The 19,308-nt window shown below is 34.1% G+C and overlaps 1 protein-coding gene across 1 annotated transcript in view; it reads right to left on the bottom strand.

Annotated features, from left to right (window-relative positions):
- The window catches only part of LOC127831263 (heat shock 70 kDa protein 12B-like), a 46,962-nt gene that overhangs the window by 18,407 nt on the left and 9,247 nt on the right, over window positions 1-19,308 (bottom strand). Inside the window, exon 2 of the mRNA XM_052356244.1 lies at window positions 14,085-14,156. Within this exon, the coding sequence (XP_052212204.1) occupies window positions 14,085-14,156 (72 nt within the window). The remainder of the gene's footprint in view (window positions 1-14,084; window positions 14,157-19,308) is intronic.

Raw genomic sequence — 19,308 nt, 5'->3', positions numbered from 1 at the left:
TATTTAAATCGCTGAGTACGAAGCATCAAGCTATTTTTAATTAATTGACAGTGATCTTATGTATGTCATAATCTAAATTGAAATCAATCTTAATTAAAGCTTGAGCGGTTGGTTTGTAAAGTTTTGTAAATGTTGCTTAGGATATGTATGCACAATAAATACTAACGCTTGGCATATGTGATGTGATGGGTGATATGATTATATATTGCACAAGATATGTGATGATGTTCTTGTGATAATATTGAGGCTTGGCTATTTAATTAAATTAGTTTTGAATTAAGCTAGCTAATTTCAAATAAGATACAAACACATCCCAATCCTAAAATTATCAGTAAGTTATAGTATTGTTTGCCTCTAGGCGCATAATTAGTGAAGGCCTAGTTTATCTGTTAATCCTCGCCCCATGTGGTGTCCAGTGGTACACTGATATTAATACCATGTATGTTGGTCCACATTTAAATCTCTTATAAAAACATGTCTCTCAGGTGACTGAAAAATGGCTGGTAGATACAACAATACTACTACAACGGAGACTAAGATAACACATGTTACAATTAATTGTCTTCCTTGCGTTCTTCTTATACGACAAACACTTCTAAAACAAAAAAGCAAAAAAGCCGCTACTGCTACTGTTCGGCTACTCTTACTGCTGCTGCTTACTGCTACTGCTCTGCCGCTGACGATGCCACTGCCGCTGCCACTGCGCCGACTGCCGCTGCCGCTGCCACTGCCCGCTGCACTTGCCGCTGCTGCCACTTGCCACGCCGCTGTCACTTCGCTAGTGCCAACGGCGCTGCCAGTGCTGCTGATGTGATATGACTGCTACTGCCACTGCTACTGCCACTTGCTACTGCCACTGCACTGCCACTGCTACTGCCACTGCCACTGCCACTGCCGTGCTGCTGTTGCTTCTGATAGTGCTACTGCTACTGCTGCTGCTGGCTTCTGCTGCTGTTGCTGCTGCTACTGTTACTGCTACTGATTACGGCTACTGATACTGCTACTTCTACTTGCTACTGCTAGTGCTACTGCTACTGCTTACTGCTACTGATTCTGCTACTGCTACTGCTGCTGCTGCTATGCTGCTGCTGCTGCTACTGCTACTATTGATAATAATTCTCCTTCTCTTCTTTCTAATATTGCTAGCGATGCTCATAATTTATTTTTAAATGTATCATTTGTTAAAACAGGAAAGAACTGTTTATATATTTCTTAAAGGGATCTTTTCACGCTTGGTAAATTGACAAAATTGAAAAAAAGTTGTTCAGATTGTTAAGTTAAGTTTCGTTTTAGTTATGATATTTGTGAGGAACAGTAATACTGAACATTAACATGCTCTAATATAGCCATTATATGCATCTTTTGACGATTTTAAAACCTAAAAATTATAAAGCGTTGCAACGCGAAACGATTGAATAATTTGGAGAGTTCTGTTTTGTCGTAAATTTTGTGAACTACGAAGATTGCTTATATAAGGTATAAAATACGTCGAGAATGTGTACTCGGCGGAATAGCTCAGTAGGCACAAGCGTTTATACTACAGGACTCTGCCAGGACTCCAGGGGTCACTGGTTCGAACCCTGCTCCGGGCAATGTACTTCCATTCCTTTTTTTTATTTTTTTTCTTGATTTTTTTACTGGAGCTTTATGATCCAATGTTTACATTTATCAATATAAAGCATTTAATGAATAAGTTAAAAAAAATGCCAAAATCTGTGAAAAGGCCTTTAAAGGTGTAAAGAATCTAAACTTTTCTGCGATTAAAGTTTTATTTAACTGGATTAGTATAGGCCACATAACAGACGCTATTGTACTGATTGTACTAAACAACATTTTGTCATAATCAACAGTTTTAAATGCCGCAGTTTCTTGGAAGTTGACCTTGATTGAGTTATGTATAAAACATTAACAAGGTATTTGTTGACAGTTTGTCCTGTCACAATTATATATTAGTTGAGCCAAAAGTGTGATAAAGATCCCTTTTTGGGTGGCGATAAATACTATTTATATTGTTCAACAGTGGGAGGACTGAGAAAACATATGTTACAATTAATTTGTCTACTTTGCCTGCTTCTTCTTTATATATTTTCTTGCTAATCGTTTTAGTTTAGTTTAGTTAAGTAGGTATATCAATTTACATTTTTTGATAGATATTTATTTGGATAGTATAGTATGTTTTATTGACCTTGACATCATTGAACCGGTTTATTCATTGATAAGATCGGGATCTCCACAGGTGTTTAATCTCGATTGTTAGGTGGGGAGAAGGTCCGAATGATAATGTTGTCGTCGGCTTACGAATCACATTTCACAAGTTTTAGACAAATATGCATACGTTATAAACTAATTTAAGTATTACATAGATAATAAACTTATGTTATTTTGATGAACTACGTTTAAGGTATAAACTATAATTATCTATGTGTTGTGTGCCGCATACATACCATCTGCTTTTTTTAAATGATACAACGGTCCGAAGTCATAAACATTCATATGCAGTGGCTAAAGCACAGTGTATACTAACTAACCTATGTTTATGTTGTTTGCTAGGGTTATTATTATTATGTTTTTATTTTTTTTATTTTGGGGGGGGGTGGGGGGGGTGGGAGGGCTTCTAGTCCTTTAATATAAGATTTCAACTAGTCCTTCAATTAACGAAAAAAAAAGTAATAGACAGCTTCATTCATGCTGTTTATTATGGTGTTTTAACGCATATAATTATGTATGGTTGATGAAGCACATTGTATGCTACCGATGTTTATTGTTTTTTGATGATGATGTTAAGTAGGTTGCTGTGTTGTTAATGATGATGATGAGGAGGAGGAGGAGGAAGAGAAGAAGAAGAAGAGAAAGAAGAAGAAGAAGAGATGATGATGATGGTGGTGGTGGTAGTAATGACGACGACGACGATGATGATGATTTTGATTATGATAATGAGATTTGAATTAAATTAATGCGCAAAGATTTTTTCTTTTGCGGGCCAAATGCAGATATCTGCGCTCGGCCGCTGTAAGGGTATGTAATATTTGCAATCTACATAGGAGTCAATAGCAGATACCAAGCACCATATGCTTATGAGAAACAAAAGCAAAATATTGGCAATCGCTGAAATCTCGAATATGACTTAATCATTTTATTAAATGAAAACGGTAACTATTTTTAACGGTTATTATATTGCAACAACTTAGCGGTTGTTTATCCAAAAGACCATTGTTATAATTACAGGGACGTCAATAGGCCAAAACTATTCAGGAAATATGATTTGAGTCGTCAAGGATAGATTTTGAGATCAATGTACGTCCGATGAGATAAAAGGGAGTTGGAGGCGTAGGGACGATTCGTTCGAGTACGCGATCATTTGAGAACAAATTATGTTGAAGCTTTATCGGAATTCCGGAAATTGCGATCGGTACCGATTTTTTCCTGGTTCTTTTTTATTGATTCTGATAAGTGTAGCGGCCCGGCACGGACATGAATATTAACTGACGAAACCTCTTCGCTACTTTCCGAAAATCTTCGACATGTTGCAAATATCCGTAATATTCCGCATTGTACTCACCAGAAATTGCAACTAGAAAGACACAATAAATCAGTTAGCTACGGCTCGGGCGGGATTTACCTATTATCCCTGTAAGGGGACCTAATGCCCAGACTACCGGCTATTTTTTCCGGAATTCGAACTTGATACACTTGATATCCCTGAATTAATTATTTATACCCGCAATTTTGATCTCTAGAGTGCTGACTCGTTAGTATTGTATTTGACTGGAATGACTGTCGATTATGTGTTTTTAAGATTAAAACAATCTTACGAAGAACTTTGTGTTTGCTTTTTTGTACGCTTTCTTTTAAAAATGTATTGTCCGCCACGGACGCAACAATTGACCAAATGTACCAGATTGTGGTCTCTTTAAAGTGCTATGTTTTAATGCCGTGATATCTTTAACAAACTACACATTATTGATCGTGGACGTTTATACTCTTATTGCCTTTGTTTCCCCAAAATATGCTCTTCTATTAGTAGATGTTTAGGTGACGATGTTCTAATTATAGATCTTACACGGCCAAGAAACACTAGATAGGTCTTTGCAAAGAGAGCTGTTGGATATCGTGAATGCGTTCAATGTGGCCTGTTTATTTCAGAAAGCTATGTGCAATGTTTTATGGGGATTCTATCAAATTGCCAATTGCAAAATTTGATTTAATTCATTCGGACCTACAAGCGGGAAAACTTCTTCATTAAAATTCAATGGGTTTTAAGAAGTTCGTTGAAAGGCCAAATTTGACGTTTAAACAGCAACGCCGAAAAAAATTGCTACTCAGTCTTATTTATCACTTTTTTTGTAAGATTTACCAGTAGACGTTCTTCAGTGATGAAATTAAGCAAACACACAGTGCCGACAAATATGGAAGGGTATTTAGGTAAAATTTACATCCTTCTTTGTGATTGTGTCATGATTCTTGATGGTACTTTCAATTAGTATGTAGACACCTTTTCATGCTTGATGACACTTACATCTTGCCTGATGTCCAATGTCTATTTACATTCTGCTTAATGGTATCATGCATGTGTACAGATGCAACATTCTTGTTCGTTAATTGCATGCTGCATATGTGTATGTTGGTTTGTGCAGAGAGACTTGTGCAATAGGCGCAGTGCATAAGAATCAAATATTAATGCGTTTAATAAATTAACGCGATGGTAAGATGTGAGTTTCACCCAAGCACAAAGCAACATACTATCATGCATGATACAATGATGTCAATTGACAGTCATTCCGAAATGCTACGGAGGACTACGGAAATTTACGGCGTATAACGGAAATTTTATGTTATAGGAGAAGTGCGCACCTTTGTAAGATATTTGCTACTGAACCGAAATTAACCGCGTGTTTGTAGACTTAACTTTTTTTTGGTTAATGACTAACCATAATTTTTGTACAGTAATTTACCTTCAATAACCAAAGAAAGTCTATGGATATATTCAATATATGCTACTATGCATGTATGCAGAGCTCCAGATAAGACGCTTAAAGTCGTAAAATTGAATTACATTTAGTATGCATTGATATTGAGTTTTACGCATGATCACAAATGTTGAATTCTTATTTGATTTTCCAATGAGTACTCGTCTACGCACAAAAACAGAATTTAAGTCACTTTTTACTAAATTTATTCAATTTTTACGTCCTTTAGCCGTTGCTATCTGGAGCTCTTCTTAGACTATAAACCTAAATGCGGATGTGCCACAAAAATTATATTACCTGAAAAAAAAGAATAATAATAGACTTAAGGCTGGATTATTATAGAGTGTAAACCAAGATTTTTGCTGAAAAAGTTATCTGGAACTTTGCATGTATGTTGAGAGGAAATCGATTACATAATTCAAATTTACTAGAGTACTTTTATATTCACCACATAAAATGCTTTAAAAAAACTATAATATTGAAGTGCATATAAACTTTATTATAGATGGGTAGGTATTTCGTGTCAATCTCTTTCACATTGAAAGAGCTGTTGGTCATGCTGCTTTAAGTACATATAGATGCATGACCAATTTAGATTAAGCAAAATAACACTAGGTATTTGCCAAGAGTCAATATACTAGGCAGTAAGAGCGTAATCGTGCCCAGCGACTTACTCATGTAGAATTGAAACTCTTATATGCTTCTTCTTTCGAAATAATTTCATGTGTCCGATCTAATATGCAATATGCCGGTGTTTTTTTGCGGATTAATGTTCCGTTTTAGATCCATAATTAACGAATGCCTCAATATTTTCAAAATTAACACCGGAATATGTTCACCGACAATTGTTCATACAGATTGGATATAAATATTATAGAGCTTAACAAAAAATACATTAAGACCCTGTTCTCCCGGCACCGTGCTGGGACACACAGGTGGTTAGCGTGTGGCTATGCTAATAATTAGTGAAAACATCTGTTTGAATGATAATAATCATATTAAAACGAAAAATCAAATTTCTATATATAAAAAAATCACTACCGTTTTATATATAACACGGTATCCAACTCGAAATCATCCGAAAACGGGGTGCATCGTTTTGAGCAGCCATTACTAAATTAATTTTGCAGCGATTTTCATGACCCGGTCTTATTCAACGCAGAAATGAATTTCCTTTAGGAAATGTATATATATTGTTATATTTCTACACATGCTGGGTCAAATTTTAAGAAATAAAGCTATACATAATTCGCTTGACCCAGTTGTTATCGATCAGACCGTATTTATGAATGAAATCTCCAGTTGTAAAGACACAACTCCGCATTGGAGCAATGAAATCACTCTTGTGTTTAAAATGTCAGTTGGTTGAAATGTATGTAAACAAAGGTTTGAAAATGCGCTGGACAGTTAGTTTTGATGCATAATTCTACGGCAAGCACGGTAAGAATGTTTTTTTCATACGTTTTATTGAATTATGGTATCGAGGTTCGTGAACTTTGCAGGGAAAATGCCCATTTCCCCGTGAAGATTTCAGTCATGAATACTGTCTGATCGATCACAGCTGGGTCACGCGAGTTGTGTATCGTGTTATTTTTAAAAGTTGACCCAGTATTTGTAAAAATATTGCAAGACATATACATTTCCAGAAAGGAAATTTATTTCTGCGTTGAATAAGACCAAGATCGTGAAAATCGCTGCAAAATTGATGAAGTAATGGCTGTTTAAAACGATGCATCCCGTTTTCGGATGATTTCGAGTTGGATACCTTGTTGAATATATATTTAACTTATTTTTTTTAAGAAAAGTTGATTTTTCGTTATAATATGATTACTTATCATTCCAAAATATGTTTTCACTAACTAGTATTATAGCCACACGCTAACCACCTGTAGCTGGACACTTTTAAAAAACACTATACAAATTCAAGTACTTATGCACTTAATTGATTGTAAACAATGACGGTTGAAATCCGTGCGTGGGAATTTTTCTGGTAACCAAGAGCGACGTCAACGTTCATGACAAACCTGTTTATATGACATTTATTTATTGATTTTTTCCAACTTGATTGAAAATTATGTTTTATGATATTTTAATACATGTAGATGAAGTAGTTGTTTTCTCAACGAGTAGTACAATAGTTGTACAGTACTAGACACGAGTACTTGTAACTTTCAGGTTTCTCTGTATACCACAGACATTATATAGTCATAAAATGATAAATATGTGTTTATAGAAATTGTAATTATAGCATGGTTAACAGACTAGAGAAATCTGAAAGTTTCACGCACAGGTCTGTGGCAATGGGGGTTTGGGCTACTTTATAAATATGAGGTCGATATGCAATGCACATCGGTAGATTACGTCTACTGTAATTATTTGGACTAGGGAAGGGCCACAATTCCAACACATCAGCCCCGTTATGTTCTGAATAAAATACATGTATAATTTCTTGAGTGCCAATTGCATCTTACAAATATCAAAAACATTCACGGCAGTCAATTCATTGTGTAAACTTACTGGTCTTCATGACAATAATGAACGTATTAGTTTAATGGAGATTATATAACGAAGGGAACTAATTCAGCTTATTCAGTTTACTAGTCAAAATGATTCGGATGTTTTCGCTTTTTTTTCCGAAAAGTAATTTATTCAACATACGGAAAATAAACGCGCGCCACCTGATGTCATAATTTAGTAACTTGCATTCTGCTTACTGCCTGTTGCTAACTGCCGTTGTTAATGACGCTTAGTGGCAAAACCGATTATGACTGGTTTTCAGGAATAATGAACACACAAACATTGGATAGTCACCAAGCATGTTGAAACAATCATCAAGTATAACCGATAGAGAACAAGCATGTTGGAACTGTCATGAAGCATGTTAGAATAAACATCACGCATAATGTAAATATTATTCATGAATGATGTAATGTTGCAGCAATCATCAAGTATAAACGAATAGACAACAAGCATGTTGTAATTGTCATCAAGCAAATTAGAATAAGCATCAGTCATAATGTAAATATTCACCACGAATGATGTAACTTTTACCTATATATCCTTCCATAGACATGTGTTGTTACTAAAATAGACATAGAGATTTGAGCATTGGGAGTGACCTAATCATACTGTGCTTTAGCAGTATTACGGAATACCGTTAGTGCCATCGTGGTTACACATTAAAATCCAGAGGGCGAGAACGCGAGAACGCGATAGTACGATGGCGACATGTGACAATACGATGATGACAGGGTGACAATACGATGGCGACAATGCGATAGTACGATGGCGACAATGCGAGAACGCGATAATACGATGACGACAATCAGACAGTGCGATGACGACAGTGCGACAATACGATGGCGACAGTGAGATAGTACGATGGCGACAATACTACAGTTCGATAGTGCGATAATACGATGACGACAGTGCGAAAATACGATGACGACAGTGCGACAATACGATGGCGATAGCCGACAGTGCGATAGTACGATGGTGCCAATGCGATAACGCGATAGTATGATGGCGGCAATTCGAAAATGCGATGGCGACAGTGCGACAATACGATGGCGACAATGCGATAGAACGATGGCGACATTGCGATGATACCACGGCGACAGTACGATATGACTATCGCATTGTCGCCCCCGTACTATCGCACTGCCGCCATTGTATTGTCGCACTGTCGCATTGTCGTCATCGTACTAGCGCGTTTTCGCAATCGTACGAACGCATTGTCGCCATCGTTTTGTCGCACTGTCGTCATCGTACTTTCGCGTTCTCGCATTCTCGCCCTCTGGATTTTAATGAGTAACCACGGTGGCCCTAACGGTATTTTGTACAGTAAAGTGCGTAAAATCTGGTTTGGAATAACAATTTTTATGCCGAAAACAGATGTTGAAAACCCGACTTTGTTTTATAAGTAGTAGTCTAAATATACAATGAGTTTTCCGAGCATTAAATAAACATATTAAAATAAAATTCATGTTCGTATCAGTTGAAGTTCTTGTTAATAGTAGAAGCAAAGAACACAATAAAACGCTGATTGGGCTTACTAATTGAGGCAAGAAAAAACACATCGTTATATGTTATTATATATAACATATAACGCGCATCCGCAAAGTTCGAGCGCCCGTCTCGGTGCCGTCGTTTCCGGTGAAAGTTTCGCACAGGAGCTACCGAGTTTGGATATGAGACCACGAATCATGGCTTGACTTTATATATCAGTCAGCGTAGTACCTGACCAGACTGCGCGGTTGGACAAGCTAGGATGGACCAACTTCGGCCGCATATGACATAAGACCCATTTTCGCATGACGCGGGTCATCTGACCTTTATAATGTGTATATAGCTTTGAATGGAATTTGCACATAGTTTTTGGCATGGACTTATTGTTATGTTAATGTGTTGCACGCTTTCAAAAGCAGAGGGCATATATAAGATCAATTATACTACGGAGTTCATTTTCTGTTGCAAAATGAAATGCAATAAAGATTGTTACTCCGCGGTGTGTACAGTATGACAGCGTTGTCTGTCTGCGATGCATTTATACTGGTTCTAAGCTGGCATACTCACCAATTGGACTCAACCATCTGCTCGAACAAGAAATGATAAGTTCTACTAGCATAAACCTTTAATTGTAACTCATTTAAAAAATATTCATGTTATTTATATTATTCAATTTATTATTCAAAATTATAATTATTATTTCCTTTATTGTTGTTTTTCGCATTAAGAAACTTATTCGGCTTACGAAACTGAAAAATCCCATTGGAAAAAAATCCCATGGGAGAAAAAATCCCATGGGAGAAAAAATCCCATGGGATTTAAAAATCCCATGGGATTTAAAAATCCCATGGGATTTTTTGTTTTATTTTAAACACGACTAAACGCATTAAAATATCGTAGTTGTTCATCATTTCATAAAATATGATGTTTCTGAAAGTTTCATGAATAAATCTCTCAAAATAAGAAAAAAATCCCATGGGATTTTTTTCTCCCATTTTAAAATGGGATTTTTTTATTACTAAATATTTTTATATATAATTGGCATAAAACCAATATACAGTCCTTAAATAACGTTAAAATACTTGCAAACGCAAATAAAACACGTTTTTTAAAATGTTCAAAATCCCATGGGATTTTTCTCCCATTTGCAAATTATGGGAGAAAAAAAATCCCATGGGAGAAAAATCCCATGGGAAAATCGAAAATCCCATGGGAAAATGCAAAAATCCCATGGGAACCTCAACTTTGCTTATAAATTTCATAGTGAAGAAAACGCGTTTTTTGAGTGAAAATAACCAATTATTAATCAACGATAAGACTTTTATCGCATACTATGTCTCAAAGTAGCAAATCTTTAAGAAAAAGGGTACTTAAGTTTGCGAAATTTCGGTTTCGCAAAGTTTTTCCGGTGGCCGTTAATAGTTTAATGAACGATCTAGGCATATTATTGTTGGATCGGAAAAATGAATTATACAGATGTTGGGCACACGTACATATTAAAGCAAGTGAACACTTACCTTTCTATAAAAACCTTGTTATCGATCAAAATGTATTTGTTATTGTCGTGTCACGTTTACTTGTTCAGCTCGCCATTATTTGCCGGAAGTATATTTGAAGAATATTTATTTTTAATTTCAACAATTTATCAATTATTCCCGATCCATTTGTTCTTCATTTTTTATGAGGTATTTTCAAGTTATCTAATCGAATAAATATAATATGCAAGCAATATTTAACAAATTCGTAAATGCGGATCAATACAAACTGCTGACCAAGATGGACGACAGATGAAATTAAATCGGGGGGAGACTCAAATGTATCAAGATTCTATTGATTTTAGTGAATTTCACGTAAGCGTCATTGTTATGGAGATAATAGGAAAATGATATAGTTTCATGAAATATATTTTATAACATCACAACTCCTCTTGATCGCATGCTATGCAAGTGGAAACTTAGACTTTTTCCAAAATCTATAAATAGCAACTCATGGGATAAACATGTTCATTTTGAAATACGCATAGCGTCGTTGTGGGGCTTTTTTGACGCACATCAATGGTAGTAGTACCTTAAATATAACTGGTCTATACTGTTGGTGGTTTTATTTGGTTCATGTGTGCTTTTTAATGAATTTGAGAATTTGCTATACATTGGAATATTTTTGCTAATAATTACATTATTACTAAGATTTGTGATTGTTTTTTTGAAAATGTATACATATATGGAAATAATATGTTATTATTTAAACCATATGTAAATTTCATTTATAAATTTCATTTATTTATTTTGGTTATTACTGATCATTTTTATATTTTTTAAATTTCTTCACAGTGGGGTCATTTTGGCACTTAACATGAACCTTAACTTCATTGACGTTGCCAATAAAATAAAGCTGTTGTCAAGAGAGTGCAGATGGTATAATTTGAAAAGTGGATTAAAATAGTCATTGCCATAACCCTGCATGCATGAGGAAACTGGTGCTTATTCAGTTCCCCATCTATGCTTGGAAAGTCGTGGAAGGCTGGAGAAGGGAAGTATCTGCGCGTGGACAAGATTATGGATATCAAAAACACATACCAGGGCTTGAACGGCACGTGAATCGCCTTGTTAATAAACGATTTCTCCCGTTCAAGCCATCCTTTTGCCAAGTTTCTGCACCCCGCCAGAGGGCATTTTAGATAGAGTTTATGAATAATCATTGTTAACACATATAGCACTGACAATATGAATTTTGTCATTAACAGCAGTATAGTAAGTGTAAAATTTCAGACGTGATTCATGCGATCTGGCTTGTTATCAAACACTAAATTTAATGAAAATCAGATTCAAACTATTTAAGTTAGATATAAGACAATGTTAATTTGACCACTTTTTATAATTCAATGCTCTTAATTAAGATGTGCTGCAAACAACAGGGCTTGTAATCGAACATGGTCGATTCTTATTCACACAAACATAATCAACAAGTTTAATAATTATCCGAATTGAACTGTTTTAGTAAGAAGTGCTTGAAGAAGAACTTAGCCGATATATTTTTCCCAAATATATCATTTTCATGATTACTCGATTAAAACTTTTTAAATTGATACAAGGAAATTGTTATTCAGGGCTTCGCAAACACAATCTGCTCACAGCATATGTTGCAATAATAGGTCCCGTTTTCCAAAAGGGTCTTCAGATATATGAGTTATATGATTGTATTCATAACAGTCTATCCGGCCAGCGCGGTGGTTGGTATACGCGCAACTGGGTCCAATCATCGTTCCCGGCAGCATGTGCATGTGTGTAAGTTCACTATAGACTTTAAGTCTTTCTTTTCAGGGTTTATTTGTCTCTGTGAAGAATCTCATACTCGATATATTTATTCAAGATGTGACGAATAACTCATATAGAGTTTATTTATGACAATACGTTACCATCCTTTCGTTTTGGGGCGAACATAAACGATTCTTTGAAAAAGCATATTCACGTTGCCTTTACCACGAGACATTTTAAGATCTGTGTTGGGAGAATAAAGAGCGACCCAGTCAACATTTTTTAAGGATCTCTTTTTAAATATTTCGCCATTTTAATGTGATAAAGTGGAGAGGCCGGCTCATTCGTGAGAGTTTTCTCTACTACTACTACTACTACTACTACGACTACTACTACTACTACTACTACTACTACTACTACTACTACTACTACTACTACTACTACTACTACTACTACTACTCTACTACTACTACTACTACTACTACTACTACTACTCTACTACTACTACTACTACTACTACTACTACTACTACTACTACTACTACTACTACTACTACTACTACTACTACTACTACACTACTACTACTGACTACTACTACTACTACTACTACTACTACTACTACTACTACTACTACTACTACTACTACTATACTACTACTACTTACTACTACTACTACTACTACTACTACGCCTGCTACTACATACTACTACTACTACTACTACTACTACTACTACTACTACTACTACTACTACTACTACTACTACTACTACTACTACTACTACTACTACTTACTATCTACTACTACTACTACTACCTGCTACTACTAACTGCTACTAGCTACTGCTACAAACCTATGCTACTTCTGCTGCTGCTACTACTACTACAACTACTACTACTACTACTTACTATACTACTATACTACTACTACTACTACTACTACTACTACTACTACTACTACTACTACTACTACTACTACTACTACTAATACTAATACTACTACTCCTAATTTTACTACTACTACTACTATTACTACTGCTACTACTACTACTACTACTACTACTACTACTACTACTACTACTACTACTACTACTACTACTACTACTACTATACTACTACTACTACTACTAACAATAATAAGACAACAGTTACTGCTGCTACTACTACTACTACTTTTATTATTATAATTATTATTTTATTATTATAAGTATCGTTATAATAATAATAATAATAATAATAATAATAATAATAATAATAATAATAATAATAATAATAATAATAATAATAATAATATAAAATAATAATAACAATAATAATAATAATAATTATTATTATTATACTTATAATATATATAATATATTTTTATATATTAAAAATAATAATTGTATCTCCAGATTTTCTATGTTTCTAACATAGTATCTACGAAATAAGTTTTTATTTAATATGGAACTTATACTTCATGTGCCACGATCATCTCCTTTGCTTTTAAGTCTTTCTTTTTTCTTTCGAAATTGCGGACTTCCGCGGTACTCATATCATGATTATGTTTCTTTGTTCCTCGAAGGAATCATTAAATGTTCATTTTTGTGAATTATGAGGTAAATTATATTATTTTATGAGTTATGACAGGTGGTATTTGTATCTTAGATTGGTTCCTCAAATAGACTATTACTGAAATTATGGCATTAAATTGTCTTAGTTGATATTTATTGAATAGTTTATTAAAAATAAAAAAATGATTCTTATAAATTAAGAGCGAATTCATGTCACGATTTTCCAGAGGATATTCGTCTACCATTTATTTTTAATCCACTAAAGGTTGAACCAGCATTATTGAATGTTGACGCTGTTCAAATACTAGTAGAGTATCCTGCTCCTCCTCCAGCTCCTCCTCTTCCTCCTCTTCCTCATCATCATCCTCAATGGAATCCTAAGCAACACGTACATTTAAGCTACCAACAAATACAATGTTTGGAGAATGAACCCTTAAAAGCAAGTTATTAAATTGAACCAATTTTTAAGTCAGTGACATGGATTGCGATACGTTTGCCCCTTAATGGAAAACCGTTCTTGGTATGCAAATAAGCTACTGCTGCAGTTCTTTCTAGAACAATACGTATATATCACAAACAGTAAATTGCAAACAGTGTTAATGCAGAAGCTCTATCCAAACTCACATTAATGATCGGTAACCATCTTTATATTGTAAAAAACGGTGACCTTTACCCGATTACATTCGATCCCAATCGAGGTCGTTATAAAAACTTGCTGTAATTTTTAAATTGTAATGACGATGCAAAATACAGTTATTGACATAAAACTGTGCTTAAGTTTGCCCGAAATAACTCAATCTAAAAACTGAGATTTTCAACTGAAGGTCTCATTGGCTTGTTAGAGTAAAGCTCATAATAAATGTATCACAAAAATGTCAACCGAGACTATTATATTTTCGTATTATTGAAACCCAAAACAATTACTTGCCATATTTTTTATGTTTATGTCTTTATTTTATTTTCGAAACGCGCCTTTGACACCCCTAGATGTTGGTTATCAATAATTATAGCTTTATTAAATCCGGGGTCATTTGAGAATATGTGATTGTTCTACATTTCAAGAGTTAATTTTCTTTTAAGAAGTGAAAATAAAGACAGAGTAAGAGTTTCTCTGAAACATTAGCAGAAAAACGCTTTATATAATAATGTAAAACAACACATATATAAATGTGCATGCACACGCTGTAGTTTTGACCAAAAAAAAATCAAAATGCATTAGTAAATGCTACCGCTATTATAATTTTAGTTATATTAAGTTTTTTTATTTTACTATACTTTTTATTAATATATTTACTATTATGTACACATCAGCGTTTAAATGATACAGTCTAAATAATTATCTACATACCCATCGAATATTTTTTTTTTTAAGTATACTATACAAATGAAATTAATCCCAGTAATATGAATTCTAACCATATACTGTTGTACAAAATACCAGAAAAACATATTTAAAGTGTCAGTCATATCAAGTAAAGACCAAAGTATTGACTGAAAAAAACTACCAGAACACGCTCTGGAGCAGCAGCCAATGAAAGTTCGTACATTCTTGTCAAATATTTATGTGTTGCTTCTAATGATCATTGAAGACACGCATCCGAAAACTAACCTGACGTTTCTGACTTCAAACGGTAGCACGATAAGGTTTAAACGCTGGTCAAACTTTTGGTCTTTGCCAGTGAATGTTTTATTATAATATATGTAGCAAATACAGATATATCAAGTAATTGCATGCAAACAATAATATAAAAGTACACAAATGGCATAATTCTGCTGGATTCCAGGTCGGAGCAATTAAACTTGGTAAATTACCTCACACCATGACTCGAAATAATGTGTGATGTTTCGATTGAATACATGTAATAGAAGAAGTGATATTCTATCCAGATGTTGCACGTTTACCTCAACCAAGTCATTACGCGCGCGCTGATGGTGACGACGGCGTGCGGTTGGTTAAGCTCGAACTTTTCGGTAAATCGTTGAGCATACTAATGTGACATTTATGTATGAAAATCCAATCTCAAACAAATACTCTAGATCTGAATACAATCATTGGCCTTTTTCCTTGGTTCCTGACATGTTCTACGTATACATTTAAACTTAAACGTCGACAAGTAACCATCTAGGTAACGTATTACGTGACGAATTACGTCATCTATTCTAAAGACGCCAAGACGGCAAATCGATAAGTTTGTCAACCCTTTAAGCATTTATTTTTTATCCAAAGCATATATCCTCTTTTTTTACAATACGTTGTTTTATTGATTACATCGCTAGTATGTATCGATGCTTCCTTACAGAATAATTGATTCATTACTAAACAAAGAATATCGTGTTAACTGATGGGTGGTAATTGAAAACACGTCGACACAAAAGTGAGCGAGTAACTTTTGGAAAGATCGGAACAATACAACTGACCTTAGATAGAAGCGGAATGATAACGTTAATATGGGCACGTTTATGTCCAGCCTATTTTGCATATACATTTTCAAATTTGGATATTAAGGGTCTGAGCTCTTACGCTAACGAAATTATGATGCCAATTTAAACTGCTCAATCTTAAATAACTGATGCGAAATAACATAACAAATCAAAACTTATTAGAGAATGTTTTATAATTAATACAACTGCAATAAAGTGCCAAATAAAAGGCACTGAACGACTTGACAATGTGCGCATTTCCACCTTATGAGGAAGACTCATAAAAACTGTCTTTATTATATCGTCATGTGTATTCGGGATAGTGTGTTAACATGAATTATTATGTTAGCGACAATAAAGACGAGCGAGGAGTTATCTGGAGCGGAACGCCTCGAGATCTGAAACGTAAATTTAAAATTTCCAAAGGACAATGTCATATTGTTAATAATAGATATATATCCGTGAAAAATAATGGACTTGGTCGATCTAAAATTGTACATTAAATCGAAACAGTCGTGTTGGTGGCAAACAACAAAATAAAAAATATTTAAAAAAGCAAAAACACATTCGAGCGGAACAACCTGCTTATATGCGTATGCCCATCTTAAACGAAAAGTGCATATACAGGTGCGTCTTCTCAAATTTAGATCATTGCTTTCCTGATATCTTGCGCGGAAAGATTACATATGCGATCCGAAAGACCGATAAAAGGATGATGAAAAGGTACATGAGTAAGATGGAAATGACAATCAGGCAAAGTCGTTACAGACCCTCACAAAATAGATCGCATCAAAATCATTATTCGGGTGTATCAACATATCGGTGGTCATATGCTGCATCAATTCGAAAAGTATAAATGTATTTTGAATAACACATCAAGTCGCATTCGTACGCTGCACTCAAAATTGCGCATATATTTTCCGTACTTTATGTCAATCTTATTTCATAAGGATTTTACTACGTCTACGTTTTTCCCACTCTCTTTGAGCCATATTTTGATAATAATTTAATTAACGTTTACGAAAACGAGACCTACACATTAAGCAATTAATTAATACGAATAAGATAATGATTTTAAATAATACTGCATTAGCCGTCGACTTTCTTCGTTAAATAAGAACGCTTGAAACGATCTCGGAAAATGCTTTTATTCACCTTATGAACGCATTTGAAACATTGGAGACTGTACGGACACTGTAACTCACAATAGTAAACACTCGCAAAACTAGCACACATCAAATATAAATACTTAAATAAAATCAACGATGAAATGAACTTATTTTAAAATGGAAGTCGGCTAGAGCAATAATGTTTCTTTGCTTATTAAACTATGATTATACAAGTGTACATTGATTTAATGCACTCCAGGCAGTCAAAAATGCACCGAATATATTATAACTTAAGAAACCATATTTATTTAAAATAAATTCAGAATCCATCACCAGTTTTTCAATTTGTTATATTGTTTTATTTTTGGCAACTTAAAACAAACCCAATTTATAACTAAAAGTATAGTTTGTCACCTTTTATTTATTGTAGGAAGTATGTAATTAAAATTAATACTTCACACTACATCTAGCGCGATTTCTGCCTAAAAGATAGTCTCACCTTGGATAATTTTTCGTCAGCGTGGACAATCACCGTGGTTTGAAGGTTCCATTGTGATAGATCGCGGTGAAAGTGGGTAAAATCGATATAGGGAACTCGATGTCACGGTGGAGTACAGTGCTTCGCGGTGATTAAAGGTAAATGTATGGTTTCTGCATGTAGTATAACTTGTTGTTTATTTAAATAATTGTTTGTATTAATTTAAAAACAAAATCTCTCCCATTTGTGTACATATACCTTTCCAATAATTACATATGACCATGTTACATGTACAAGTAATTTAAGATCAGACTATTTTAGTGAGTTCCTGTTTCTATTGTTACATGTATTGATTCGAATAAATATTCGAGATGTGGGCAGTAATTATTCAATCCAGTTATATTTAAATGAAAAACAAATCAGTTGTTATGTATCGAAATCAGTTTATCATGTTGGCGAGTGAACATTTGTATACATATACTTTCTTATTACGATATACATTAAAAATAAGAATGTGATAAATCATGTACATTTTCGCTTTAATGATTGTATTAGAATCCCTTAGATTATGCTTACTTATACATGTACACTGTACATGCTATATGCCGGCGCTGCGAGAGATGCTAATCACTGAGCTATTAAAATGTACATTTGCATAGAATTAATGCAAAATGGCATAGGAAAACAAAGCCCATTTTTGTGAGATGTAATTGATTGCACAAGGATAAAAACGATGAAAAAAATGAACTTTATTTATACAAAATGTATATACGTACACAGAAGCAGGAACACTTGATACTTTATTTTTTGCACTATTTTTTATTGAATTATATTTTTAACAAAGTTAACATTAAAAAATTCATGTGTACATCAGATTTGTAGGTTTGTAATAAGTTTATGTGAATGTCATAATAGAGTTTCCCTATTTAACTACTATCAAAGTATTTCGCCGTCTTAGCGAGTGGATGAGAGTGTGAATATGACTTGTGATTGTAATAGAAAATACAGCCAGAAGTGAGAAAAAGCGTGCAAATACCATCTGTACAGGTATGTTATGTGTACATGGATGTGAACATCACATTGTCCATCTCTTGTTAGATATTGTAAAATGATGTAGATATCAAAATTTCCATCCATTTTTATGAGTTAACAGCTACTGTTTTGATATTTTAATACGGGACTTGTACACTAAAAATACATACATTTATTTACAACTCATATTTGTTAAATTATGTATATTAATAAATGTTATGATATAAATAGTACAAATCTCGTCATCCTTGTTATTACATCCTTATGTTTCGAAAAACATATTATTGGTCGTAGCTAAAATAAAATGATAGAATGTTTTTTTTTTGTTAAGCTGGATGGGATATTATTACTCGTTAAATTCACCTTATAAAGTGTTTTAAATAATAAAACGAGGTGTCTTTGTGAAAAATCCATTTCCGAGCGGATCGTGTATGATGCGGAATTACAGCAGAAATTTCTATTAAGCTAACTATTGGAAGATTTCAATCT

Source organism: Dreissena polymorpha, chromosome 5, assembly GCF_020536995.1.
Source record: "Dreissena polymorpha isolate Duluth1 chromosome 5, UMN_Dpol_1.0, whole genome shotgun sequence".
In the NCBI taxonomy this organism is placed as follows: domain Eukaryota; kingdom Metazoa; phylum Mollusca; class Bivalvia; order Myida; family Dreissenidae; genus Dreissena; species Dreissena polymorpha.
This window is presented reverse-complemented; position numbering and strand designations above follow the sequence as displayed.